Source organism: Ctenopharyngodon idella, chromosome 3 (assembly GCF_019924925.1).
Source record: "Ctenopharyngodon idella isolate HZGC_01 chromosome 3, HZGC01, whole genome shotgun sequence".
In the NCBI taxonomy this organism is placed as follows: domain Eukaryota; kingdom Metazoa; phylum Chordata; class Actinopteri; order Cypriniformes; family Xenocyprididae; genus Ctenopharyngodon; species Ctenopharyngodon idella.
Genome location: NC_067222.1, coordinates 35,302,558 through 35,320,167, shown reverse-complemented (window position 1 = coordinate 35,320,167; position 17,610 = coordinate 35,302,558). Strand labels below are relative to the sequence as shown.

Below are 17,610 nucleotides of genomic sequence, written 5' to 3'. Positions count from 1 at the left end.
GAGTAGACAAGTCCAGTGCTGGTCCAGGCTGGTTTATGTTGGTCAGTGCTGGTTTTGCTGGTGGCTCTGCATAGCACACTGTTCACAAAGGCCCTGTTTGCACCTGGTATTAAGATGCATTTTGGTCGATCGGATCACAAGTGGACGACGCTAAATACAGGTGTAAACAGGGTGTAAAATGTTTTGAGCTTGTACACTTTCGACCGCTTCCAGAGGTAGTCGAAAACACATTCGAACGGATTGCGTTTGTGGTGTGGCCGAATGTGTTCGAACAGCCACTACACACTGCCTACTCTCTGCCTATTGACACAATAAACAATATGGAAAGTGCACTAGCAAGACGGGATTTAAACTTTGCGGCTGAAGCCATAAGTTTGGTTTGAAGGTAAAGCACAATGTTCTCTAAACATTTCAGTTTTTTAACGTGCACTTACCGTGCAGAGCAGAAACGAAAGCTGATGCTCTCTGTATGTTTTCCCGTTGTCTCCAGTCACGTTCATATGCAAATTGCGTGCAGTTATTTTACCTGTTAAATCAAAACTTCTGAAGAAGCCCATACATTTACCCACCCATAGACCCTCCCCTCAAAGAAATCAGGACAGAAATGGTCGAAAGTGGACAAAAGAGACGGATTAAAAAAGGGCTAGCTTACAGTAAAGACTGTAGTTTACTGTAGTTTACTTTACAGGTGTGATTGCTTGCAGATTGAACGTAAAGGACCTATCAGCCTGTGCCATCTAGAGTTTAATGACTGAACTAGATATTTAAACCATGCCTAGTGAGAATCTTCCTGTTGTCGTCCTGAACAGGGCAGCGTTGGCACAGGGGTCCAGGTGCTGTCTGTATCTCATAGAGGGATCAAGCTTTTAAAAATGGTCAGGAGCAGTGCGGTAGCCCCAGACTACTTCAGAGTTTTACGACCCTACAGGTACCAGTTGATGAGACTTTTAATGTCCGTGTTTTGTCATTGTTTTTAATCAATTAGTATTCAGTTAATGATACCACCATCACCATCATAAATATTCCTTGTTGTGATCATTGTAAACCTCTTGCAGCTATACAGACATCATGTTCGTCACCATTCCTTCCAAAAACATGCTGGAGTTCAACCTCATCAATGAGAAACTGATTCTGTTCTCTGCCAAAGCTCCTCAGGTCAAAACCATGATTGACTACTTCATCACAGAGCTGAAAAAGGTCAGTTTCCTTATACATTGATTCACTTCGGGGATGATTGGCTGTGTTGCTGTGCGTTAATTGTGCTCTCTCTCTCTCTCGCTTTAGGACTCAGACTATGTCGTTGCTGTGCGTAATTACATTACAGATGACAGATCGCTGCTGAGTTTCCACAAGGGAGACATCATACGCTTGCAGAAAATGGAAGGCCTGGATGCAGGTGAGACTGCTTTAAACCAAAAGTAGTCATGAAGACCGTACAGTACATTACACTTCATATTTGGGGAAAAAAGAGCCTAAATGATTAGGATAGCAGCTCTGAAATATAACACTTGAAGACACACATGGGTCAATAATGTTAATCTGTTAATTTATTGAAAAATAAATAAATAAATAAACTGATGATGAACATGTTTTAAAATTATGAATTAAAACTCATTTTTATTTACTTTTTATATAAAAGATTACATTACTGGAACATGCATATACTACTAGATTAATTTTACTAGGTTATTGTTACTTTTTTCTTCATCATTTTAAAAATACTTTCTTTTCAATGACCTACATACATACATCCTGTTTCAAGTGACTGTCAACTGTCCTTTGTGATGAATTTAACGTGCCCTTGCTTAAAGTATTTGTCTGCACAAAAAAAATCAACTCCAAACTTTTGAATGATAGTTTAATGATATAATATAGCTAAATAGTATGCTGAGGGTGTAAAAGATGATGCAAACGGGACAATAACTTGTTCACCTAAGCCATAAGTTTGACTGCTGGCTCTGTGGCTGTTTCACAGGCCAGTGTTATGGTTGCATAGTGAAAAAGAAGGTGATTCTCCTGGAGGAGTTAAAAAGAGACACACCTGATTTTGGTGGGTCCTGCATGGAGTGCTGTTTGGTGGTTTCTTGATGTGCTGTTTCTAGTGCGGATTTATCTGAATTTATGCATCCCTAGTTGCATGTTTAGAAACAGTCTTCCTTCTCTTAGCGTGATGGTTTCACTGATGCTTTTTTATACAGGCACTCCAATTTACTCTTAAAATGTCCATCTGCCATCACATGCTAATTTCTTGTTTCGTGCAAAGGCTGGAAGTTTGGGGCCATTCATGGGCGAGCTGGGGTTTTCCCTGTGGAGTTTGTTCAGCCAGTGGCTGCTCCTGACTTCATTAACATTCCTGTGGACAAGAAAGAGGAACCCAAGAATAAGCAGGGTCGCGTGGCCGCCTCAGCCGCCGTGGCTGTAGCTGTGGGGTCCGCTGCCGCAGCCCATGAACTGGACCGATCCATTGAGGTAAATGTGCTTCACAGGCATGTAGTCTGAAATTCTGATTTATATGTACCCTACATCCCTCTGTTGTGTCACTGCATCTCACCTCTAGGTGGCGTCTCCTGTCAGTGAGTATGCAGAGGCCTACACAGACAGTGCTGATATGGACATCGATGAGAGAATCTTGCAGGACAGCCGATACAACATGGTGGAGTTTGCCAAGAAATATTTCAGGGGGGCCCAGAGAAAAAACGGGTCTGTTGATTACATCATGGGGCATCGCGAGCTCATGTTCTCACAGTTGCATAGCTGAATTAAGAAGAAATGATAATAGATACACTGACATGTGCTTGTGTTTTGCAGTGATTCATATAAGAAAAAGTCAAAGAAAACAAAGGAATCCAGGGAACCATCAGAAATGGTGAAATTTTCCAAGGTACAGAATACATAACATACTATTCATTTTAAAACGTGGAGTTTTTTTTTTAAAGAACATAGTTAATTTAAAATGAATATTCTGTTATGATTTACTCACCATGCTATTATAATGAACAGAGATTGAGGCTTTTAAGCATAAAAGTCATCCATACATCTTGTGCACTATATTCCAAGTCTACTGAAGTCATACGATAGCTTTGTGTGAGAACAATTTAATTAAATTGGATCATTCAGTAAAAAGAACCATCTCAAAGAATGATTTATTAATTAATAGTACATTGGAGATCTAGGGTGAATATTCAGTGAATAATGACTTAAATTTGGAACTGATGTTATACAGATCAATGTGGCATCTGGCATCAAAGGACTTTTAATACCTTTTATATTATTTTAATATACCTTTTTATAATAATAATAATAATAATAATAATAAACATGATTAAAACATGATTTTTTTGAAGCTTTTTAATGCATATTCTGATTTTTGCTTTGGTTTTGTAGTCTCCAATTCAAGAGTCCCTGATTGAGTTCACTGATGAAAACATGAACAGAGTAGCTGCAGAGATTTTTCTTGGTAAGCAGAATGTTACATGTTAACACAAATTAAGTGACTGATTTTTTTTCAGCCATCGACAAAAATGTAATGTTTACTATCTAATATGACTTCAATAATGGTTATCCTTCAGCTATAATGAAGTTTATGGGAGACTACCCTATGAAAGGTCAGGCTGAGCAGGACGTTGTCAGCACCATCCTAAGGGTATGCAACTCTTTAAATAGCCCAACAAGCCTTGCCATCATAAAATATTAAGATACCAGACAGGAATGTGCTTAATGTCTACAATGCCACTGTGATATGAGCTCAATCTCTGTTGCAGCTGAGTGGCGAATATGGACTAATGAAGGATGAAGCGTACTGCCAAGTCCTCAAGCAGATCACTGGGAACACCAGCTCCAAAACGTATAAGCCTGCTTTTTTCTGAATGAGCAAATCATTGTAGGACTCATTGCAGAGCAGAGTAAAAGATGATCTTGTGTTTCACAGGGAGAGTTGTCAGAGAGGCTGGAGGCTGCTGTACATCCTCACTGCATACTACAAGTGTTCAGAGGCGCTCAAACCTTACCTGCTTAAATACCTCCAGGATGTCTGTGCAAGTCCTGGGGTGCACTTTCAAGGTATACTGCTGTTTTAACTACGTGTTACAGCTACACAGATCAAACTGATTACATACTGACTGACGAATACAAATAACACGATACATTGACAGGCATTGCCAAGGCTTGTGAGCAGAACCTAAGGAAGACGTTCCAATATGGTGGACGTGTTGTGCATCCTAATGGGATGGAATTGAAAGCTATGCTGGTTAGTTGCACATAAGCAAATTTCAATGCTAATTTCAGTCACATTTTCACTTAATCATGCACAATCTTTTTCAAGGCTGGAAGGAGCTCCAAGCGCCAATTGTTTCTTCTTCCTGGTGGAATTGAGCGCCACCTAAAGATCAAAACCTGCTCAGTAAGTTGCCTCTTTGAAATTTTATTGCAGTTTTGACCAATCATGATAATTCATTTAGTAGGAAACGTTTGATTCTTATTCACTTCTATTGCTTTGAAGGTGGCTCTGGATGCCATTGAAGAGCTGTGCTATGAGATGGGTCTGCATAAACTTGAAGCCTTGGATGAATATGCTGTATTTGTGGTCACAAACAGAGGTGAGATGACAAAAAGATAAACACATTGTTAAAATAATTCAGCACTGATTGTTTTCAGTAGCTGAGGTGGTAGTTCACTTGTCTTAGGAAAGGAAAGAGGCATTTTAAAGGGGTAGTTCACCTAAAATGAAAATTACCCTATGATTTACTTACCCTCAAGCCATCCTAGGTGTATATGACTATCTTCTTTCAGGCGAACACAATCGAAGATATATTTAAAAATATCCTGGCTCTTCTGAGCTTTATAATGGTAGTGAATGGGGAACATGATTTTGAAGCCCAAAAAAAACACATCATCCATTATAAAAAAAATCCATACAGCTCCAGGGGTTAATAAAGGCCTTCTGAAGTGAAGCGATAGTTTTTGTAAGAAAAATATCCATATGTAAAACTTTATAATCTAAAATAACTAGCTTCCGGCAGACAACCATATGCATACTGCACCACCAGTCGACTTGCGCCACAAGAGTAACCTCTGACACGATATATGATGTCTCCTCTTCTCTTATATCAAAATCCTCTAATTCATGACTAGTGTTTTGTTTTGCTTTCTCCTCTGTGCTTCCATGTTCGTCAATACGTCATGCGTACGGCCGTCTACAGGAAGCTAGTTAGTTATTATAATGAATAAAGTTTTAAATATGAATATTTTGATGGATGGATGCGCTTTTTGGGCTTCAAAATCGTGACGCCCATTCACTACCATTATAAAGCTTGGAAGAGCAAGGATATTTTTAAATATATCTTAGATTGTGTTCGTCTGAAGGAAAATAGTCATATACACCTAGGATGGCTTGAGGGTGAGTAAATCATGAGGCAATTTTCATTTTTGGGTGAACTAACCCTTTAACTAAGATGAAAGAAGTAATACAAGGATCAAAAGCCTTTTTCTCATGTGTTATCACTCTTTCTCCAGGTCAAAATGTCCGCCCTCTAAACAAAAGGGAGTACATCTTGGATGTTGCTACAGAGGCTGAACGCATTGATAGCAACTACAGTCTGTGGTTTCGAAGAGTGATATGGACGCAGCCACTAAAGTTTGACAATGAGCTCGGAGTGACTATGCATTACAATCAGGTACATCAGCCAGACTGATTCAATTTCCCAGACAATCCTTTCATGTTTTGTGCTGCTTATTTCATAAGTTACTAAGATCTAAGGCATTTGTTCTTGTTTTGATCTAAGTTTTCTCTGTTCAGGCTACTAATCTGATCTTCATTCACATTTTGCAGGTGTCCCCGGACTACTTGAAAGGGCTGCTCAATGTTGTCCCACAGGGTAAGGCCAGTGAGCAGCAGTTTCAGCAAGTGTCAAAACTGGCAGCTCTGCAACATCGTGCCAAGGACTCGCTCTACCTGCCCTCCATGTAATGCCATTAATCTTACATCACATACTGAATTTATCAACCAGAGGAAGAACTGATATGCTATGTATTCCTCAAAAGCTTAAAACATTTCACAAGTGACATTGAAGACATAATTTTACAAAAGATTATATTTAAAATAAATGCTGTTCTTTTGATCTTTATATTCATCAAAGAATCTTGAAAAAAAATATTACGATTTCCACAGAAATATTAAGCAGCACAACTGCTTTTAACATAGATACATTGATGATAATAAGAAATGTTTCTTGAGCAGTAAATCGTCATATTAGAATGATTTCTGATTTCAGCTTTTCCATCACAGAAATAAATTACATTTGAAAATATATTGACATAGAAGACAGAAATTTTAAATTGTAATAATATTTCACAATTTTACTGTATTTTTAATCCAATAAATGCAGCCTTGGTGAACATAAGAGACTTCAAAAACATTAAAAAATCTTACTGATCCCTAAATTTTGAACAGTACACACACACACACACACACAACTGACCGATAAGCCTAACTGCCTGATCTTCAAGCAGAAAATTGTAGTTTTTGAGGAATACAATCCCAGGGATCATTACTAGGTATGAGGGAGAAACGAGTCACTCTGAAGATGTCTGTCCACACATTAATTATTGTGCCAATAATTCTATATAGGTAAAACACATGATTGTAAAAACACTTGTGTTTGTTGTAATTGTTCAGCTAGCCTCTGATGGAGAAAAGCACCTGGCTAGTGTCCCTGAGGTAATTTAAGTTTGACACCCCATCTACAGACTAACTTTCTCTTGTTCTCTGCCATTAGCCATGAGGTTCAGGAGTATATTCCCACCCTGCTCTTTGGTCTCCAACGGCCCCAGCAGTGGTTAAACATGGTGACCCAGCATATGCAGCAGGTGCAGCCCCTCAGTCCTCATCAGGCCAAAGCACAATTTCTGGGTGAGGTGTTGACTTAGGAGAACAGCCAATGTGGAGGCGTGCAGCCATTTATTCAAAAGGCTGATTGTTATACTTGTGTTTCTGCTTCAGGGCTTGTGAGTGCTTTTCCCATGTTTGGCTCGTCATTCTTCTACATACAGAGCAGCAGCAATGCTGCTATCGACACCCCGTGCGTACTGGCTGTCAATTATAATGGTCTGAACTTTCTAAGCAAAGATACTCATGTAAGTTTAACACCTTGTTTCCCAATCTTTACTAAAAAGCGTGTGTAAAAAAAGATACATTTTTAAAGCTGTATTTCTAAGATTGCAGTATTTCTTCATTTAATAGCTTAACTTAAAAATTTTAATTAAAAAAGTCATAATTAAGATGAATTGAGAGTGAGTAAATAATGGCAGAATTTGTACAAAAGTTTGAGGTTGGTGAGATATACGTATTAATATTTTTCAGAAGAAATCTCTTATGTTCACCAAGGCTACATTTATTTGATCAAAAATACAGCAAAAACAGTAATGTTGTTCAAAAAATAGTTTACAGTTTAAAATAGCCATTTTCTTTTTTAATATATTTTAAAATATAATTTATTCCTGTGAATTTTCAGCATCATTACTCCAGTCTTCAGTGTCACATGATCCTTCAGAAATCATTCTAATATGATGATTTGCTGCTCAAGAAACATTATTATTATTATTGATGTTGAAAACAGTTGTGCTGCTTATTAAAAAAAAAGCATTTATTTGAAATTGAAATATTTTGTAACATTATAAATATCTGTACTGTAACTTTTGATCAATTGAATGCATCCTTGCTGAATAAAAGTATTATTTTTTTCAAAAATCTTACTGACCCCAAACTTTTGAATGGTAGTATATCTCTTTAAGACTCCTATATAAATTATTAGCACTTTTTTTTCTTCTGTATGTTAGTAAATAGCATGTGGTAGATATAGACTTAACTGATTTTTCCACCAATTTATGCAAAAGTATGCAATTATTCTGGGATTGAATATGTAATCTGCATTGGCACTGCTAAAGTGTCCATAATACCCTATATTTGCAAATTTATTTGCATTTCCTCCCAAGATATTATATAACATGGTCACGTATAGACTTCACAGCTGTTTTCAATGTTCCTTAGGAGCCGAAGGTGAAGTTCCCGCTGAAGGAGGTCCAGTCCACCCGTACACAGAGGCCCACAGCTGGCTCCAGTTACCCGTACGTGGAGATAATGCTGGGTGACCTAATGTCTCAACGCATTACACAGTTACAGCTGGACCAGGTATGGACTTTTGACTAAATGTATGATTCCAAATCACCACATAATCTAATCGAGTCTGGTCATTTTAAGGTGTTAGTCTGAGTCTGTCATTTTCACCGGGCCAGTGTGGGCGGAGCTTATTCCTGTGCGTTTGTCTTTACAGAGTCTTGAGCTGTGCCGTGTCATCGCCATGCATATGGAGAACCTGCTGTCAGTGCGAGAGAAGAGACTCACTCTGCCGCCCAGTGAAATCACTCTGCTCTAGCACTCCTTACAGATGTTATGTATTATTACTTCTATGGCAATAATTGCAATCAGACACTATTAAACTCCTACACATCCAAAGCCACCTGTCATTATTGATAGTGCAATATGTCTGTTTGCAATTTCTAAACCAAGTTCCAGAATTAGCTTGTTATTCACAATAATTTGCATGCTTTCCATTAAGTTGAACATATGGTCCCATCATTTAAAACAGTATATTACTACCTCTAGTTCTAGACACATGATCAGCAAGAGTTTACTTTTGTATAAGAGAGAGAGAGAGAGAGAGAGAGAGAGAGAGAGAGAGAGAAATTTAGCCACTGTTTTTGAAGTTGCACTACTTGAGACTATGATGTTTTTTAAATATTTATATAATGTTCGCATTTATGTGTAATTGTTAAGTTCTCTATGTGGATGGGAAATGCACTATATGTACAATGAATGTAGGTTTAATATTAAGTCTTTATTCTAAATAAAAAAAAATCACAGCTGTACTGTTTCTCCCATTTTTTTATTATTCAATTACACTGAATGCACATTGAATACTATTAACATGATGCTTCTTTAAAAAAAAAAAAAAAAAAGTAAACTTTGGAAAATAATTAATTTCATTAAAAGTTTTAACTGACTGTTATATTCCTGCATAGTAATTAAATTGATGCTAGGCAATTCAAGCGTGTGAATAAATAAAGTTAATCCGGCTGAATCCTGATCCGTGTTTTCCACACGTACGCTGGCGGTGGGCGTGGTTTTGTGAATTGGTCACAGATTCTTTCCTCTGATTGGCTCTCCTAAGACGTGGTTCCTGTGAATTTGCCCTGTGGTCTAACTGCATAAACACACAGCTGAAAACTTGCACGGCTTGAGGAGTGGATACAAAAGAAACTGGAGCTTGCATGAAGGATCACATTGTTTCTCTGCACCGATTCACGCCTAACGGAATTTCTATCAATCTGAGACGGTGCAGGCTGTGATATATCACTGATTCGGCTTCAGGATGATGAAGTTTAGGTTCAGACGGCAGGGAAATGACCCTCATCGTGAGAAAATCAAGCAGGATCTATTTGCATTCAATAAGGTATGTGGGATATATAGCATTGGGTCTCCTGTCTCTCGAGCGTGCATGCGGTTTCGGGTTGCACTGAAATCGACTGAAAGAACAATTAATTCAAGCGAATATATTCATAATTACATGCACTGTTGTTTTTATTAACATGCGACCATTAACAGCAATGTTTTCCAACTAACAGGGCCAGATATATACGCAAAGTATCAACAATACTCAAGCGCGTGAAAGTTGTTTGAAACAATTAGTACTTTATATATAGCAAGCTTTTCTTCTTGTTAGTACACAATTGGACTTTTATAGCTTTACGGGGATAAAAAAAAATGTGTTTGATATTCATCTTCATCAATGGAGCTCATTAAATCAGATGAGATCAGGGCGCGTTGTCTATTGTGAGTGACCTCAAAAGTTTACTCATGTTTGTATCTTCAGCCGTTACAAACGACGCTCTGTCATGCAGTGTTTTAGTTAATTTGGTAGGCTATGTTTGATAAAAAGACTTTTTTCTATCCATGTATGTATACAACATAAATACTATACATGATATTATTTAAGAGCTAAAATTTGTATTTAGTTCAATGAGTATTTATTACATTTGTTACTGAAACTTGAATGTATCCTGCTGTTTTGCTGGCAGCAGCAGGGTGATTGGAAGTATTTGTATAGCTCTTTTGTAATGAGGCTGCTCTTAAATCATAATGAACATGTTACTGCTCCCCTGCCAGAAACACAGAAAGGGTTTGATTGTAGGTTTTTTTACTGATGACCAAACTCTGGCAACATTTCTAGCCTTCCTCCTCCTCATTGTAAAGAGTAGGAAATGAGAGCTACCAATTTTAAACGTTTTTAGGTTAGTCCTCAGTTTTTGTTCATTTCTCAAATGCTGTTGATGACATTTATTCACAGATGGTTTAGGAAAAACAGAGCGGTGGTGTGGAAGGAAGGTGTTTGTGTGTCATACTGATGAAGCTTCGTGACACTGTGTGTAATGTTGCACGAAGGTCCTGTTATTTACCATGTCACACTTTGTCAAACTGTGAAAAGAAATCTGCATCCTTCAGCCAACTTCAAGCCTGGTTTAGCTTAAATTCATGTTTATTTAAGGTGACGTTTTTTAAAATTGCCCCAAAACATGTTTCTGCAAATCAGTTTTGATAGCATGTGTGAAGATGAATTTGACATTGTCTGTCAAATCTACTACGTTTCCTTCTTTGCTATTTCTGGTTCTGTGCTATGTTGTTTGTTTTTTTTTTTTTTTTTTTTTTTTTTTTTTTTGTAAAAACAAGGAAATCCCCTTCCTGTCAGGATTGCACTACTGCATTGTTAATTGTAGCATCAGGGCTCATCAGAGGTCAATGAAGTATGACTTGGTTTCTTTTTTTAACCTTTAGAATAAAGGAATTTTAAATCTGATGTACATTTACATGTAAGTTTAAGTTCTGAATGTGAGATTTCCTCTTTTCTTCTTTTACTCAGACAGTTGAACATGGATTCCCAAACCAGCCAAGTGCTTTGGCCTATGATCCCAAACTGCAGCTTATGGCCATTGGAACTAAATCAGGGGCCATCAAAATGTATCCTTTTGTTAGCGCTTTACTGCCATGGAATTAATGATATAGGATCACTTTTTGTTAATAAAGTTTGGAAAAGAAATGAATACTTTTATTCAGCGAGGATGCAATAAATTGATCAAAAATGGACAGTAAATACTTTAACATTGTTTTAAAAAAAATCAATTTCATGTAATTGTGCTGAACTTTTTATTCATCAAAGTATCCTAAAAAAAAATTGTTTCCACAAAAATAAAGTGTTAGTTCACCCAAAAATGAAATTTGTCATTAATTACTCTCATGTCGTTCCACGCTTGTAAGACCTTCGTTCATCTTCGGAACACAAGTTAAGATATTTTTTATTAAATCCGAGAGGTTTCCGATCTCCCATAGAAAGCAACTTAATTACCATCATTCAAGGTCCAGAAAAGTAGTAAAGACATCGTTAAAATAGCCCATGTGACTACAGTGGTTCAACCTTAATGTTATTAAGCGACGAGAATATTTTTTTTTTTTTGTGCGCAGAAACAAAACAAAAAAATAACATCTTTATTCAACAATTTCTTCTCTTCCCTATCAGTCTCCTACGCTGTTAGCATTGTAAACACAGTACAGGCTTCCAGGTTCTACATCAGAACGCCGGCTCAGTATTGGCATGTGTTGTGCTGCTCACATGAACAACATTGGCCAATACTGAGCCAGCGTTCTGACATTGAACACGGAAGCCTTCACTGTGTTTACATTTTGTTATTTTTGGTGCACAAAAAGTATTCTCGTCACTTCATTACATTAAGGTTGAACCACTGTAGTCACATGAACTGTTTTAAATATGCTTTTAGTAGCTTTCTGGGCATTGAAAGTGTTAATTATCTTGCTGTCAATAGAGGCCTCACTGAGCCATCGGATTTTATCAAAAATATCTTAATATGTGTTCTGAAGATGAACGAACGTCTTACGGGTGTGGAATGACATGAGAGTGAGTAATTAATGACTGAAATTTCATTTTTGGGTGAACAAACCCTTTAACGGGTTATTGAACACTGGCTTCTTCAATGTTATAGTATTCAACTCTTTGCATCCTTTTCCAAACTCTCAGTACATTTCATAAAATCTAGAGAAAGATTTGGTCATTTTTATCTTGATCAATGATACAATGCAGTGAGGGAATAGCCTAGTTTATGTTTCACTGATTGTGATTAATTACTCTGGATGTATGGCTCTGTTGTGTTGAAGACTTGAGTCATCTGCCTTTGTGCACAATGTGACTCACTACATGTTGTGTTAGTCCTATCAAACTTGGTACTTTAAAGGGGACCTATTATGCCCCATTTTACAAGATGTAAAATAAGTCTCTGATGTCACCAGAGTGTGTATGTGAAGTTTTAGCTCAAAATACCCCACAGATAATTTTTTGTAGCATGTTAAAATTGCCTCTTTTTGGGGTTGAGCAAAAACGTGCTGTTTCAGTGTGTGCCCTTTAAATGCAAATGAGCTGCTGCGATCGGCCTAAGAGGGCGGAGCTTCAAGAGCTCGTTCTCCAGTGTCAGGAGTCAGTCAGAACGCACTATAATGTCAGAAACTGCGAATATATGCTGCATGGAGATAGAACAGGTATAGTTTAGTTCAATTACGGTTATAACTTATATTGTCTTCTTGTTTTTATCCACTATATTAGTACAAGCCTGTTTACTGAGTTTTATAACGTTTATTGTACTTCACACAAAATATGAAGCGTCTGTTTTCACTCTAGAAAATCACTGTAAGGGCTTAATAAAGCACAGTGCAAGTGTGCATTAAAATATTATCCATAATCTCTCTCTCTCTCTTGCATTATCAACATACATAGTGAAGTACACAGAAACACTCGTTACAACTAACAGTAAACAAATATATAAAGACCTTATGCCTTTTCGGGTGGTGCTTAATAAACTGGTAAACTTTATATCCGTAAATCAACTCCGATGAACTGTAACAAAGCGCTCTCACCTTCATTACTGCCGTATCCAGTATCACTCTGGAGACTGTAAGCTGGATCACGAACAGTACTGATCTGTCCTTGAGTAACAACTTTTTAGCACAACCTCTGTTTTGTATTGTTCCTTTGTATTGACATTCGTTCACAAAGCAGTCCGGTGTGAAATGATTCGCACAGACATAAACGAATTTCGGTAGAGTTGAGGGAGCATTTTCTTCGAAAACAAAATTAATCCACCTTGTCTTCAGCGGCTCCGATTTCGGAAGTAAATGGAGAGAGCTGTGTGGATTAATCCATCCAGCTACAGAACACCTAACTTGGGAGACGTTCTCGTCAGTGCAGTAATGGCGGACTGTGTACAACTCACTGTGAACTCGCTCAGGGCAGTTCTATGTTAAAACGGCAGTGTCTGTCAACATTCGTGGGCGGGGCCTGTGGCTAATGTGACGTCACATTGCCAGGAACCTGCAAATGGCTTGTCCAGAGACACTGCTTATGATTTATGGGTATTAAAAAAAAAAAGGAGTGGTTGGATTTGTATCATTATAGGGTGGTTGTGTACACACACTGCCAACACACATTTATAGCCAAACACCATGCAAAAGTGAATTTTGCATAATAGGTCCCCTTTAAAAACAAACTTTTCTAAATTGTCATAATTATAGTTGACTCTGTCCAGGCCTGAATGTTTAAGTCCAGTGGGATGAAGGAATGTTTAGGAGGGTATTATCAGAATAAAGTGTTGGAGACTCCTCTGGTAAGCTGTCATTATCTAGTCCTCATGGACTGGACGAGCTAAACAGCCAAAACATCATGGATGGAATACATCCAACATTCTTTCACAGTAATGCTTGCTTTTTATTTTCCTAAGATGGAAGCTGAGATACGGGCAGGATCAGTGATATTATGGTGATTGTGTTGGTACAGTGCAGGTCTTTGAGCTTTTGGAGGCTGGTAGTGTCAGGCACAGCCCAGCTGAGAGACACTCAGTCTGCAGCCTCGACTCACTCGGTGGGGAGGGTGGTAGCTGAGGACGGCCTGATCTGACAACCTGCCATTCACCAGATCTGAGCGAATATCTGTCAGCACCTAGAAACTAATGCCTCGTCCGTCAGACGAGAAGACTCAGGATGGAGAGAAGACAGAGACTGGTTGGGTGTAAATAAAAGGTTGAATAATGAGAGATGGCTTTAAAGACATTTGGTTGGGTGTTGAAGGGGGTGTGATGAGAGATCAAAGTTTGCCCAGTCTGACTCCATCCTTATTAAAACTGGATGTCTTTGAATAACATTTGGGAAAATAGCATTAGCTTGGTGTTTTTCAGTTTCTCTTTTTTTTTTTTTTTTCTTTGGCATTAAGAGTTATTTTTGAGAGATTTATTAGTTCTTTTCAGATGTTTCCTCATGACTTTTTTTTTTTTTTTTTTTTTTTTTTTTACACAAGGAAAGCTAAATTATTTGGTGTCATGCTATTTTGTTTTGTACTGAATTCTGTGGAATAGATTTAAATGTTAAAATGATGCAAATCATAATCAAATTAGCCAAAATATTTAATAAACCAGGGGTTCGTAAAGTGTATTTGTTTATGATATAGGACCCAGCTAGAGAGTATGATCAATCTCAAGACCCATTGAAAATGGTTCATAATGAAATATGAGAGGAAAAATGCATTTATCCTCTTGTAGTTAACTTGATTTTTTTTTTTTTTTTTTTTTTAAACTTGATTTTTTTTTTTTTTTGTCATATTATATTTGGTGGTAGACCTATTTATCAAATTCATTGCATTATATTATATTTTGTATTTATTTTACTTAATATTTACTAAATTATAAATAAATAATTTGAATTATTATATGAAAAAATAATTTGAACTTGAATGATAAATTAGTACAATAAACAGTGAAAATAAGTGGGCACCTGGACAAAGCGAAGCATAGTTTGAAATCAAGGGTTTAAAGTCTGTCGATTGTGTGTCTCTAGTGGCAGCAGAACTCCTGTCTCCACATCCTGTTCGCACAGACTGAGCGTTTATGCAGGCTACAAATGCACACTTCAGAAGATCTCACAGCTGAATTCGACCAAGTCCGCAAGGTTTGCGAAATTCAATGTTTATTAGATATTCAAAGACTTGTTTAAATGATATAAGTGAGTATATGCTGAATGCTAACGGTACATGAGAAAGGGACTGTGATATTATAGTGTTTGCCATTCTGTTGGTGATAATAAAAAAGCAAATGCTATAATACTGTTTCATAGATCTGTTAAACAAAGAAAGTAAATGATATATCTAATAAGATATTATTATACCGTGTGCTCGGGCCCTGGCATTCTCAACGCTGTGAAAATAAACTGGCGTGTCCCACTTATGACACATCAGCCAAACAGAAAAACTTATCGGCCAATGCCCATAGTTAAAAAATACCAAATATCAGTCTTGGCAATATATCGGTCGAACGCTAGTAAATACATAAGTTATGCTATCTAACAAACAAACTAATTCACCAAAAAATGAAGATTCTGTCACCATTTACTTGCCCTCATGTCATTCCAAACACATAAGACTTCCGTTCGTCTTTGAAACCCAAATTAAGATATTTTTGATGAAATCTGAGAGATTTCTGTCCCTCCATAGACAGCTATGTGACTACCACTTTGATGCTTTAAAATGCTCATGAAGGGATCATAAAACTAATCCATGTGAATTGGAGCAGTTTAGTCCAAATTTTCTAAAGAGACACGATTGCTTTATGTGATTAACAGATTTCATTTAGGCTTTTATTCACATCAACTCACACATCAGTTGTGGTAAACAGAAGCTCAAGCATGTTTGCTTGATGTGCGAGAACCAGTGAGGTTTGTTCTTTTGTGTTATGCAACATGTTTGAGCTTCCTCAAGAGGTTTGTTTTCACGCATCAAGCAGGTTTGGTTGAGCTTCTTTTTATGTTCACCGATCAATATTTATATGCGAGTAAAAGCCTAAATTAAATCTGTTCATCATATAAAGCGATCGAGTCTCTTCAGAAAATTTGGTCTAAACCATAGTCCAATTATTTGGACTAATTCATTTGGATTAGTTTTACGATCTCTTTATGAACTTTTTGAAGCGTCAAAGTGGTAGTCGTGTAGCTGTCTATGGAGGGATGGAAAGCTCTTAGATTTCATCAAAAAAATCTTAATTTGTGTTCTGAATATGAACGAAAGTCTTACGGGTGTGGAACGGCATGAGGGTGAGTAATTAATGACAGAAATTTTATTTTTGGGTGAACTAACCCTTTAAGCGAAGTGGAGATCCAGTAATTCAAAACTCTCATCCTCTAGGTCATGGGTAAGCTTGGGCTGAATTAATAGCCATAATCTGCTGGATCAAAAAACTAGCAAGATCTTTATGAACAACTTATTTATTGAATACAGGATACAGTCAAGTCCAGAATTTTATCAGTTCCTGGTGAGTTATTTGATTAAGCTGTCAGTGCTTTCTTCATTAGTTGGGGAAAAAACTGGAACGCTTCTGTGGTTTTGATAAGCTTCATTTTATCTGGATTGGTTCCAGCTCCAGATGTGTGGTTTGCACATCAAAGGCTAGATTGCTGTGATGTGCATAGCTCTAGCCCCGGTCATCCTGATGTCAGACGCCAGAACTGAAGTGCGTCTGATCAAGGGTGCTGTCATCAGAGTAGGTCCTGTGCGAAGCAGTTAACAGAAGCTCTGATATATTCATTTATTATGTGACAAAGCCATTAACCATACCAGTGAAAAAAGCTTGTTAAAAGTTCTTGAAGATGAAGTGTGTATTTTTTTTTTTTTTTTTTCCCTGATAAAATTCTTTCTCCTATTGCAGTTTAATAGAGTGTTGCAGGGATAATGTACTTTTGTTGGCCAAAACTTGAAAACGAGCATTTTAGCACTTCTGATTTCATCAAACATAACTTTTATTAAGCTTTTACTGGACTTGAAAAAGGCAGTTGCTAACAAGTGACTAAATGGGACAGAGGTTGTCAGAGACATTAAACAAAAAATACTCACTAGTCCTTTTTACAGCCTCGTTGGGTTTATAATCGCACTCTCTTGAATTTTTCTAACTCGAACTTTAATGGAAAATGTTTTTAAATAAAGTCTGAAAGAGTTGTCGTAATCTTAGTGATGGTGACTTTGAAGTCATGCGGCTGTGGTGTAGTGTCTTTATAGCCTACGTTTTTAATTTTGCAATTTTGTATTTAGGCTTCAAAATTCATGAAAGTTGTTCATTTGAAGATTATCATGATGAACAAAACATGTAAGAATCAAACTTTTGTCGGTCAAAGAGCTTATTTTGTGCAATAATCCAAAAGCCAATGGAAAAATCCTATTGGGTTTTTGTTGAGAGAACAAAGATGATGCTAACTTCCGATTTGGCCTACAAAGTACGTCATCACTGCAACACTCTTTATCCTGACAGGTATTAGGAAGTCCTTCCCTAAAACTTATGAATGGCTTACTGTTTAACCAAACAATGGAAAACAGGGTAGGTGGGAAAAACTGTAGGGAAATGGCTGACTATTAACCATTTTTATTCCGTTACCCGTACAGAAATTTCGAACATAACCTTTAAAAT

At 37.2% G+C, this 17,610-nt stretch overlaps 2 protein-coding genes across 4 annotated transcripts in view; both read left to right on the top strand.

Moving 5' to 3' along the window:
- myo15aa (myosin XVAa) overlaps positions 1 to 9,042 on the top strand; it is a 34,026-nt gene extending 24,984 nt beyond the window's left edge. Inside the window, exons 45-63 of the mRNA XM_051888298.1 lie at positions 810 to 928; positions 1,056 to 1,197; positions 1,285 to 1,396; positions 2,264 to 2,469; positions 2,558 to 2,700; positions 2,809 to 2,881; positions 3,385 to 3,457; positions 3,570 to 3,643; positions 3,762 to 3,844; positions 3,929 to 4,059; positions 4,152 to 4,246; positions 4,322 to 4,399; positions 4,499 to 4,595; positions 5,512 to 5,672; positions 5,828 to 5,961; positions 6,774 to 6,907; positions 6,998 to 7,131; positions 8,045 to 8,185; positions 8,328 to 9,042. Coding sequence (XP_051744258.1) covers positions 810 to 928; positions 1,056 to 1,197; positions 1,285 to 1,396; positions 2,264 to 2,469; positions 2,558 to 2,700; positions 2,809 to 2,881; positions 3,385 to 3,457; positions 3,570 to 3,643; positions 3,762 to 3,844; positions 3,929 to 4,059; positions 4,152 to 4,246; positions 4,322 to 4,399; positions 4,499 to 4,595; positions 5,512 to 5,672; positions 5,828 to 5,961; positions 6,774 to 6,907; positions 6,998 to 7,131; positions 8,045 to 8,185; positions 8,328 to 8,429 — 2,232 coding nt within the window. The 3' untranslated portion in view covers positions 8,430 to 9,042. The remainder of the gene's footprint in view (positions 1 to 809; positions 929 to 1,055; positions 1,198 to 1,284; positions 1,397 to 2,263; positions 2,470 to 2,557; positions 2,701 to 2,808; positions 2,882 to 3,384; positions 3,458 to 3,569; positions 3,644 to 3,761; positions 3,845 to 3,928; positions 4,060 to 4,151; positions 4,247 to 4,321; positions 4,400 to 4,498; positions 4,596 to 5,511; positions 5,673 to 5,827; positions 5,962 to 6,773; positions 6,908 to 6,997; positions 7,132 to 8,044; positions 8,186 to 8,327) is intronic.
- A 219-nt stretch (positions 9,043 to 9,261) lies between these two features.
- Positions 9,262 to 17,610, top strand: part of llgl1 (LLGL scribble cell polarity complex component 1) — a 41,787-nt gene continuing 33,438 nt past the window's right edge. For all 3 annotated transcript variants that reach the window (XM_051886687.1, XM_051886686.1, XM_051886685.1), the window contains exons 1-2: positions 9,262 to 9,506; positions 10,971 to 11,068. In XM_051886687.1, coding sequence (XP_051742647.1) covers positions 9,426 to 9,506; positions 10,971 to 11,068 — 179 coding nt within the window. In that variant the 5' untranslated portion in view covers positions 9,262 to 9,425. The remainder of the gene's footprint in view (positions 9,507 to 10,970; positions 11,069 to 17,610) is intronic.